The sequence below is a fragment of the Bactrocera oleae genome, chromosome 2 (assembly GCF_042242935.1).
Source record: "Bactrocera oleae isolate idBacOlea1 chromosome 2, idBacOlea1, whole genome shotgun sequence".
Lineage (NCBI taxonomy): Eukaryota > Metazoa > Arthropoda > Insecta > Diptera > Tephritidae > Bactrocera > Bactrocera oleae.
In genome coordinates this window covers 65,909,554-65,921,463 of record NC_091536.1, presented here as the reverse complement: position 1 = coordinate 65,921,463, position 11,910 = coordinate 65,909,554, and the positions used below count along the sequence as shown (strand labels likewise).

At 33.7% G+C, this 11,910-nt stretch overlaps 1 protein-coding gene across 1 annotated transcript in view; it reads right to left on the bottom strand.

Moving 5' to 3' along the window:
• Window positions 1–2,298: 2,298 nt before the first annotated feature.
• The window catches only part of plum, a 139,865-nt gene continuing 130,253 nt past the window's right edge, over window positions 2,299–11,910 (bottom strand). Inside the window, exons 11-14 of the mRNA XM_036361733.2 lie at window positions 10,901–11,198; window positions 10,670–10,839; window positions 9,491–10,615; window positions 2,299–9,413 (exon numbers count right to left, since the gene is read on the bottom strand). Coding sequence (XP_036217626.2) covers window positions 9,054–9,413; window positions 9,491–10,615; window positions 10,670–10,839; window positions 10,901–11,198 — 1,953 coding nt within the window. The 3' untranslated portion in view covers window positions 2,299–9,053. The remainder of the gene's footprint in view (window positions 9,414–9,490; window positions 10,616–10,669; window positions 10,840–10,900; window positions 11,199–11,910) is intronic.

Here is an 11,910-nt window from a genome sequence, read left to right as displayed (position 1 = left end):
TTGTGATCTATTTCAACTGACTGGGCAACAAACAACAAATTATTGGGCTGATTCGACGCCGGATTGCAGAAAATTTGCTAAATTGGTAAATCCCAACGCCGTCGCTACAGCCACATTAGTCAAATTTTGGCTACGAACTGCTGTTCTATCCACTGCATTTTTATACTCTCGCAACTTGTTGCTACAGAGTATAATAGTTTTGTTCACCTAACGGTTGTTTGTATCACCTAAAACTAATCGAGTTAGATATAGGGTTATATATATATAAATGATCAGGATGAAGAGACGAGTTTGAATCTTGTGACTGTCTGTCCGTCCGTCCGTCCGTCTGTGCAAGCTGTAACTTGAGCTAAACTTGAAATATCTTTATGAAACTTTGTACACATGTTTCTTGGTACCGTAAAACAGTTGGTATTGTAGATGGACGTAATCGGACCACTGCCACGCCCACAAAACGCCATTAATCAAAAACACATAAATTGCCATAACCAAGCTCCGCAATAAGATATAAAACTGTTATTTGGTACATAGGATCACATTAGGAAGGGGTATCTGCAGTTTTAATTAATAACTGGAAGCAAATGTTTCTAGCACCTCTACCTACAGTGTGAAAATGGGTGAAAACCACGCCCACTCCCCATATAACGGTACTGTTAAAAAATACTAAAAGCGCGATAAACCAGACCCTGAACACGCCAGAGACATTAAATTTTATCTCTAGAATGTTATGAGATGACTTTATAGTAACCGCGTTCAAAATTAGTCAGTGAGCGTGGAACCGCCCACTTTTAGGTGAAAATCCATATCTTGGGATCTGCTTACCCGATTTCAACCAAGTTTGGTACATAACATTCTTCTCATATTTATATGTGCGAAATCGGATTACAACCACGCCTATTTCCCATATAACACCATTTTAAATTCCATCTGATTTTTTCACTATCCACTATGCAAATCAAACAACAATGATTATATCGGGGTAAAACTTTGCGTGAATAATGCGTTTGAAGTATGCCACCTTGTGACCAAAACTATTCAAGCCCCTAGGTACTGAATATGTGGACCCCGGTGCCTATGGTTGACCTTCTACCGAAAATATCGGTCAATCCACAAAGAAATCTCAAACGAGTATACCATTTGACTTTGCGAGAGTATAAAATGTTCGGTTACATCCGAACTTAGCCCTTTCTTACTTGTTCAGATTTGGCTTCGATTGATTTTTATTTCCATACAACAAGCAGTCATTCTCCGGGTTGAAATTAGAGTAAGAGGAGTACCTAAAGAAACATATTTTCCAGAGGTCGTAAGAAATTTGAGCATCGATAAGTTGATTGCTTCAATCTTGAAGGAGAGTATGTTGCGAAATAAATCGTAATTTTTTCAAAAGTTTCGAATTTCTTTAAAGAGTTAAGCTCAAGTGTTGTTCCTTTCGACTTTTATATGTGGGTAAAACGTGGAAGTAATGAGTATTTGTATCGAGAAGATTGAGTAAAAAAACCACTATATATCAGAGGTCTCTATCTTTATAGGTCTCAATAAAAGTTTACATTCTTGAGGTTCATTATGGACCTAAGTCTGTCATTGGGCTCGGGCAGTTACCGCAACTACTATTTACTTAACGTTTTATGACTGTAAGTCTTTATTTTTTTCTATGACGATGAAGTCAGTGATGCAGAATGGGAGCTGAGGTGCCTGTAGTGACAGCCAAATAGACAGTATATAAAAATTGTTCCAAATAGTTAAATGTTACAAATTGTGACGTCATAAATATGGTAAACTCACACTCCAATTGCGGAAGACTAGTGGATTATAGTTTTCATTATGCTTGCGTTGGATACTGAAACAGGATTGGTATTTGCTACTGTCTACAGACGCCAGTGTACTTGAAAACACAAATAACAACCCTGAGTTTACATTTTCGAATCATTTTGTAACATTTTAACAGAAAACGTAAAATGAAACAGAAACTTTTTTTAAAGCGAGGTTAACTCCACCAATAGAGTATCGGTATGCCATTTAAGGACTGTTGATGTGCGAGCAAGCAAATAACTGCACCAATATTGCGACACTGTTGCTTTTCTGCAGATCTCAGCTTGTACTTATATTGCAACATTTTTGCGACGAATATGATGCCTTGCTATGTTGCCGCAGTGATTGAGCTTTGAACGTCCCCACCGTCTGCTTTTACGAGGGTATCAGTTATGATATATGAATCATTTCAAACATTTAACCTCAAAATCTGAATCTCCAAACTTTTTATTACTCCAAAATAGAAATATGTATTAGTAAAACAAATCGTTATTTGTTGCAAATAAGTTACATCTGTATTTTCAAGTAAGCCATTTTTTCGTACACTCTTCTTTTGAACAATGTTTAGTTGCTTCCCACACATCTACTACCACATGCTCATATAATATTAGTGCGAGCATTTGAAAGAAATAGATGCGCAACCGTTATCCTTCCCAAGTATATTTTATACACTAATATACTGTTTACATGTACATATGTATATGTGTTTTATTTTGTATGTCACACCTTCACATTTTTTTTATATTTAACACAAGTTTATCAACTACATACCCACGTATTTTCATGTTTTTGTTTTTGTTTTTATTATTTTATTTTGTCTCAATTTACTGACATACAAGTATAAAAAATGTTTCTTATCATAACGTTAAGTATACTATATATTAGTACAATATTTAATTAATAATTGTTTACTCTCAAAATTATGTACAGAAAGCGAACAATTAAATACATATTATTAATCATAATAAAGAAGGAAAACATATCATCATGAAAAATCACTTAAACAAGTTTGCATACAATTCTTAACAAATCTTAAAATAAAAAACAGTTTTTTTGTAATATGGTTTTTGGAGCCTTAAGTTACTGGTGTCTTAATATATAATATAATATATGTAGTATAGTTCCCCAGAATTTTTTTGTTTGATTTTATTGGAAACAAATTAAAGTTTCATATTAGAAATTTTTAAGTTTGAAGCTCTGTTACAAAATGAATTTCGAGAGAAAATATTTGTAATTTTACAATACAAGCCTACATTGCTTAGTTATTATGAAACCAGGCGAGAAATTCTGAAATTTACTTGGTACAAAATTTCACCCTTTAATAGAGAATATAGCAAATATTGGGTAAAGCGCCTAAAAGCATACCAGCAAAGAAACACTTTCAGTTCTGCTCATTCAAGAGTTGCCATAGGGCGTGGTCCACATTTGTAATAGAGTGTACCATATTGGCAAAAGTGGTTATATATATTGATGACCTGAAAATTAAATTGATTTGGTAGCTTGAATTAAACAATTTTAACGAAAAAACGGTTGATATCGATAATTCAGAAATTCAAAACTTCAAACAATGCGCAGTTGAGTTGAAAACCGGAATAGGGGTTTCCTTGTTCTCAATCTAGGAATTGTAAATAAAGCACTGGTGCACTAGAGAATTAGTTTTAAACTAGGGTATTCTCTCTGTGGGACTATGCTGTTTGTATTTTTTATACGATTTTCTACAAATTAATCGCTTTTAAGCAAAGAAAACAAATTTTTTTTTCCGTTGAAACTTGCCTAAGAAAATTTCAGAATTTCTGCAAAACTCAAGTATTTTGTATATGATCTGTTTCATGATTTTTTAACTTACATGAATATCTGCATTAAATTGAAACACTTATCACATCCATTTGCACAACGTTGACGTTAACAAACAGTGTTTCCCATCTAATGTTTTTGCCGTTGCAATATTTTTTGTTATAATTTAGTTCTACTTCTACGCCTTTCTCTTAATATTTATTTTCAATAAATAAATAAAATAAAAAATGTATACACATTTTTAGCTTTTACTATGTGTATGAGTGTGTGAATGTTTTGAATGTATTTTGTTTTAACACTTTTTTTCTTTTGTATGTAGTATTCTAATATTTGTTTGTGTGTATGTAAATATGCTTTTGGTATCAAATATTTTTGTAACTTTTGCTTTTAATAACTAAAATTGTGTACGTTTTATTTTAAAATTCTTAGATATAGATACATATACATACATGTATGTATGTATGCACATATGTGTTTTTTATGTATGTCTTTAGGAATCTCAAGTACGTTTTCGGAATAGTCGAAAGTTGCTGCTAGTCGTTTTTCGGCAGTCTGGACTTTGTTTTTCAAGTTTTTATTAAAATTGTTTTTTGTTTGTTTATATTCACTTTTTTTTTAAATAAATTAACTTGTTTTTGTAAAATGCTAACGGTTTGTACATATGTATTTATTATGCTTTCATTTTTTGTTTAAAAATCTGCTTTTATTCAAATATAATACCAGTGTAGTTGCACACATTCTTGTATATATTTATTATGTATGGTGTGAGCTTTATGTATTTCCAAAAATTTTTTATACATTAGTATTTATATACTCACTATTAAATGCTTATTTATGTTTAACTGTTTATAATTATTTAAATAAAGTTTTATTTTAACTGTGTTGTTTTGCTTGTTTTTGTAAATGTAAAAAATAATTTGTATATAGGTATGTATGTAAAGTGGAAAAATAAATATAAAACACAACAATTTTTTATATGAAATTATGTAAATGAACACAAGTGATTGGTTTCTGTATTATTTCTTGGAGAGTAACTATTTTGTTGTTGTTTTTTTTATTTTTTATCTATGCTTCTTTGGCTCTCCTGCAATGTAATTTATTTATACATTAATTGATACATCATGCGAGAAAATTAATATTTTAATAAAATCGCTTATGCGAAAGAAAAAATTATAATTTTTTTGGAACACATTTTTCAACAATTTTGTTGTTATGGTGTCTGATTATTTCTATTCTTGCATAAAATATCCTCCAATTAGATTTATGTATTTTCTTAAAGTGAAGGCCATTTGCTCAAGATCGACTGTCATGGGAACGATTAATCTTTTATACCATTAATAAATCTTTGTAGTTTTTTCTGTTTGCGTTTTCTACCAGCAAATGGAAAGCCTATAGTACCAATTATGATTCAAGATATTACACACCCTGAACAGGGTATATTAAGTTTAACACGACATGTGTAACACACAAAAGCGTATATACTTATATACATGATCAGTGTGACAAGCTGAGTCGATTTAACCATTTTCGTCTGTCTGTCCGTCCGCCTGTCTGTATACGCGAGCTAGTTTTTGATATATCAATCTGAAATTTTGAGCGCGTCCTCTTCTCCTCAAGAAACTGATCATTTGTCGCAATTGCCGATATAGGATCACTCTAGCATATAGCTGCTATATAAACTTAACGATTGAATTCAAGTGCTTGAATGGAAAATTTTTTCTATTCACGAACTCTGCCATAGGTCCAAGGCAACGGATTCTCTGAAGAAACTCTTCAGATTGCGTCACTATATTAATTTTATATTGTAATAAACCATAAATAATCAGTATTTTTCAGCAAAATAATGTAAATCATAAATAATGATTATTTACTAAATTAAACCTTAACTAAATTCTTTCTTTAATTACAATTCGACACACAATACACAATTCGATTTTAAAGTGAATTTTATTTTGAACAAAAAAATAAATAAAAATTGCAAATATTCATTTTTTCTGATTTATTATAAAATTATTCAAAATTAATCATTATCGCTGAAGAAAATCATCAGAAATCATCATAGAAATGCTTGGATCGCCAAAAAAGGACTAACATGTCATTATTTATTTTTTCTTATGTCGATACTAAGTTATTGTTTCGTTCATTCCAAAATCGCAAAAATAATTGTTGCTATTTTTTTATACACATTATTACGGTCCTTGATACATACACATCGAATTTCATATGTCTTCCAAACACTGAAGTACAGTGCTTTATTGTATCATTGATCATATTAATTTTCTCGCATGCGAGTCATTTTATTAATCGCACATTTAAGTAAAATGATATTTGAAAGCATAAAAATGCAAATGCTTCAATTAACGTGGGTTTGTATTTAGGTATGTATGTATGTTTTAATAATTTACGCTTGGGTTATTGCACTTTTGTTTACATGAACGTTTTTTATAAATTACTGTGTGGAACTTTCAGTTGTTACATGTCTTCATACATATATTCTAATACAAATTCTTGTGCATGAATTTTTATAGGTAACGGATTCATTTATATATAAGTATATACATATATATATATTTTTTTGTTTTAATAAATATCAGTGTTTCTCTTGTATTTTTTCGACTAACGCCAATCTGTTAAAAATTATATATATTTTTCTTAATTTCATCACTGTTCTCTTACCCTGATACTAGAACACATAACGTATGCAGACATTCTCTTAAAATTTCCCTCAGTTATTAAAATTCGGTGTTTCTATATTTATATTTTTTTTGGAATTTTTTTGGTTTTGTAATTTTGTACAGCTTGTTGTTTCTAATGTTTTCGAAATATTGTATTTTCATGATTTTAAGTGTTGAAGGGAGTTTACATTTAATGATATCATATTGGTGCATTATACAACCATAAGTTTGAAACACAAAACAGAAAAGTGAGTGCAGATAACTGAATTGTCGTGTATACTTACAAGAGAAGAGGGAGAAAGCATTGTGTTGCTCGGAAGCAAGGTGAATTGGTAATATGCATTCTGTGGACTTTATTTCATACCTAGGGTAGAAAAACTCCGAACTTAATGTTATTTTTTCGATATGTGGCTCATTTTATCCGTTAGAAACTGTTTAAGTTACCTTTAAAAAGTAAAGGTATTCAAATTTTTTCGAAGGGATAAGATTCTGAAACTATTTCATTTTTGGTTTTTTGGTTCAGAGTGTACTGGTATATGAGTAGCCCTATTTTAAATATGTAAGTATATCTGTGAATTCTGACAGAATTGATAGAAATATAAAAGAGTCAAAATGAATAAATACTAAAAAAAAATATAAACAAGAATTAAATTCATACATCGTAAAATAAATAGGGAAGATAAAATATTATTTAAAAACTACATTTATTTAATATTACAGTAAATATCCTCGTAAATAAGCTGTCACATAAGGAAGTATAATTAAAATGGATTTTCGGTTAGTAATGACACAAAAAAAAGTCTAAGTAATTGCAATTAGAAAATCCTATCTGAAATATAACTTGATATGTCTACGGAAAATGTTTTGGTTGATAAAAGAGACCGGATTATTAATATTACTTCTTCGTGTTCTACAATACTTGGTACATAGAAAGATTTCGTAAATTCCCAAAAGATGTGAAAGAAAATCCAGTATTCAGCTCATTTCTACAGGACTTTGAAAAGTAGTGATAAAAGGATTTTACTAAATAATCCCCCGTAAAAAGAGGTGAATGATTTTTGTGTATTTCAGTTCTATTTAGGAAATCTTCATAAAATTTAGCTCTAGATCCGACAACTTCGTATACGTGTCTTAATAATATTATCTTCTTATTAGCTACCGTTAAAAGATATCAAAATGATTTTTTTCACTCATGTAGATAAGTATGAAATAAGCGAGAAGTAAGTATTTTATGCAATATGGGTTAGGTTACTAGATATAATTGCGGCTGATCTTCAATCGCTGATAACAATATTATTCATAAGCATTAGCTTCAATCTATTTCTTAGTGATACCATAATTCCTAAAGAAAGAAGAATCACTATATATAGATGGAACGGTCAGAGCACTCACAAATCCGCTAATGTATTGTAAGTTTTTCCATACCAGAACATTTGCCAATATGACTTCAAAAATGAGAATTTGCTGCAATCGTAATATTGCAAAGGAAGGACAATGAAGCAGAAAGTATATTATTATATCTCATTATTATCCATAGAAGCTTGGCAGAAGGGATCAGATAGTTTGTCAAGTTTGTGAATTTCGATTTGTTGAACTTTTTAGATATTCGTCGCTTGAGTGATAAGCTTCTAATAGGAGCTGAGAGTTGCCGAATACTTGTCTCGGGATATCGGTTAACGAACAGACTTAATGTCACTCAGTGTTATTAGACGTAGTTATGTAAGAATTTCAGTGATCTTAATAATATTTGATATTAAAAACAAATTTTTATGTTTTTTTCAAATAATGTAACAAAACAAACGTGAAATTAATATAACGGTAAAACAAAAAATCTTCTGCATCTTAATATTTCTCACATTCTCTGATCTTTAAAAGCCCTACAACTAAATATTCAACTTAGAAATTTGATAAACATAAAATACAAAAAAATTTATTAAATAAATAAAATTTGTTAAACAAAAACTATGCTAAGCTAGCCTCAGTTGATTTCAAAAACAAACAAACTGAAACACCATGAAGCAAAATTAGGAATTCTCATTCCGACGCAATTAAAAACATAATAAATTCTATTATGATTTTCTTCCACAGCAATGCGTAGCTTCATATGTTGTCTTACAGAGTTCAATTCGTTCTTCAGGACACTCAAATCTACTTCATAGTTTCTTATATTTGCATATAAGTTGTTGTTGTGTATATATAAAAAAAAGGTTTCTAAATATGGATTTGTGGGTAGGTCTGGTACTGTGTATAGGTGTGTTTAACTGTATCTATAAACGGCATAAATGCATGTTTTCTATATACCACAATATTTTCTCTACGTTAATATTCGCAAAATGCATATTTTTGTTTATACATATGTATATGTATGTATGTATCATCAGCCACTAAACGCTTCGCAGCAGCTAGAATAGCCATTTTCGCACATTTATAAAATATGCTAAGATTTTTAAACGTGTTGTTTTCTTGGGATCAAAAAGCCTACTGCTATCTTCTTTTTCTGTTAATATTTGTATAAGTATGTTTGTGTATATAAATCTATAGGTTTTGGAATGTTTCTCTTTACTGCTTTTGTAGTTCTAAAGCGCACGAATGCGCGCCTACATTTTCAGCGGCGTCCACAGCGTGACGCCTAATCACTATTTATATCCTGAATGTGTTTCGTTTTCCATAATTTTTGCCTCCCTAAAATTACTCACTGTTTACTTACGCGAAACTTGAATTTACTTAGCTTTTGTAGTGTGTGTTTTTATGTATGCATATGCTTAATGCAAGTGCTCAACCGTTCGGGTCCACGTTGAGACGACGATGCGGGCCGCTGAACGCCACACTAAAAGCGTTACTGTTACTGCTCGCGGCCGACGTAGACGCTGACGTTGAGGCCGCTGTAAACGGCGGCGCGGTAGTGGACCATGGATTCGCTGACACGGCTGTAGCAGCAGTGGCTTTGCCCGTGGCAGCCATCGATCCAAAGGCAGGAACTATGGAATTGTTGCGCGACTTATTGTCCGCAGTGAGTTTCTTCAGCTTTACCGAAGCGCCGCGTTTCAGCTGATTGGCGGGACTAACTAGAATTGTAGAAGTACTTTTTTGGTTGGGTGCATGCATGGTGGCCTTAGTTGTGGTCAGTTTTGCAGGCTTCGGAAATATAATTTAATATAAATAGATATATATATATATATACGTTTGTTAAAGAAAATGAAATAAAGACTCACCTGACCACCGCCCGCCTTTGTTGTTGCTATTTTCGTCGCATCGCCTGGCGTCGCAGCATTCGCTGCTGATCTGGCCATTGTTGCTGCCTTGAAACCATTCGTTAATGCCAACGCTACGGCAGCTTCGCTGGTGGGCGTCAATGTTGCCGCAACCTCTTCGTCCGCGAGCAGACAGATCACATCATTCGATTTGGAATGTTTGGAGTAATTCGCATGGAACTGTTTTTTACTACTATTAATACTACTACGACTACCGTTAGGACCACTACTACCGCCACAACTGCTACTGCTGAAACTGCCACTGCGCTGTTGGCCGGCTACGCTGAGCGCCAACGTTGTTGGTGGCGTTGACATAAGTGGCAGCGTGTTGGGCGACACAATATAACCGCTTGCATCACCCAGGCCAGCGTCACCGCCATTATTGGCATAATTATTTGAGGAACTAAGTTTAGGCAGCGCCGTGGCCACAGTATTTGGCGGCGTCTGCTTGAAGGGTATGAAAAAGGGATGCGCACCATCTCGTGCTGCCTTCTCTGGCGTAGAGCTGCATAGCGGCAGCTGTGATACGTTCGCCCGTCCATCCAACTCATAATCGTGCTGTGTAGCATTAGGATTTGGCTCTACTTCGACAGTGAGTTGACGTCGCACGACATTACCGTTACCATTGCCATTGGGTAGTTGCGTGGTTTGATATTCTTTTGGACGCGCCGCATGTATGTCAACATAGCGTCCACTTTTCGGTATCAACGTCTGCATTTCGTGACAATCCTGTTGGAAAGTGCTGCCACTTAAGCCACCAGCGCTTTCACTGGGTATACTAGGGTTATTCAGATTACCAAAATTCATCTCTGATGGCGAACTAAGATGTGTGGGTCCTTGCGTGCGCGCCTTATAGCGTCTCCGTTGAAATATGATAAGTAAGGCGAAAACAACTACACAAACCACAGAGAGCAGTGAGCCGATAATAATGCCACTATAAACCTCTGATTCGTTTGAAGGGCACTCAATCTCGAGCGAATGGTGACTTATGCTACGCAAGTCAATGAAAATCGGTGCCCCCACACCGGTTTCGCCGACAACGCGTACAGTTACATTGATTTTCGCCGTCTCGGAGATGTTGGGAAACTGGGCGGAAGTATAATTATTTACATATTTATCGACGTGCATTCACCTTCTTACCTTAAAGGAACATACGGTACATTCCAAAATATTGACCTCATGTGTCACATTACCCAAGGTCCACAGTATGTTGTAGTGATGGATTTTGCCGTTGGGTTGCAAAGGCGGATCCCAAAGCAACTTCAGGCCATTATGTCGTATGACGCGTTGATTGCTGATCGTTCCCGGTGCTATGAACGTTGAAAATATTTTAGGTTTATCTTTCGAAAAGTATATGTATTTATAACTTACGATCGGGCAATGTTTGTCTATCTACTTGTCCATAGAAAGTTTGTGTTTTGCAGCTAAAGAAATTGACACGATAACGTTCTGATGGTTTGAGGCCTCGTATAACCACTTGTGAATTGGTTATCGGCAGTTGGTCGCATTTCGGCTCTTCTTTACGTATAATGGGGAACTGTATCTGCCAGTGACACGCGTGTACACACGACTCATTGAAATGTTCGTGAAAGTGAAAGGTAAGCATGCGTGACTCTACTATGCTGAGACGAAACGGTGTGTTGGCGAGCTCGTTGGTGTCGTTCTCGATCTGTAAATATTTGATTAAAGCAAAAAATAATGCCGTATAAAGTTGATATGCTATACTCGTAAATATACATATTTCTCTACTTTTTGGACTCGTGACATTACAAAATACTCATATTTATATAGTTTGATGAAACAAAATATTCTTACGAACTCATCAAACGGAGTGTTGAACGAAAGAGCTACTTCAATTTCAATTTGTAATATGTGGGGACTCGGTGCATGCATGATATATGCTTCTTGGTTTCTCTTATTTTGCGAACTAACTGGAACTCGTCACCTTCACGGCGTCAAGGGTACATGGGTTTTGAGTGGGAACTAATATGTTAAGACAGGTGTTTTTAATACACAGAACATGAAAAAAAAAACGACAGAAGTACGTATAAAGTGTACTTTTCCATTTAAGCGGTTTCACAGACATCATCTGCTAGATGATATTAGAGATAAGAAGTAGAAATTTTATTAGCGGATTTGGTAAATTTCGTCTAGATATATATATATTATATATTATGCAGGTATAAAAGAAATTGAAAAACGGAGAAATAAGACCGCTGGGACGAAAGATCAACCGAAAATCTTTTAGCTTCTTTAAATATTGATTGAAGCAATGTATGTAAGAGGAGCACTTCAGGTCTTCATAAACTATCTATACAAACTTTACTTTGCACAGTGTGGATAGTTGAGCAACGAAAAGGCTTCCAGATTCGGAAAAGAGG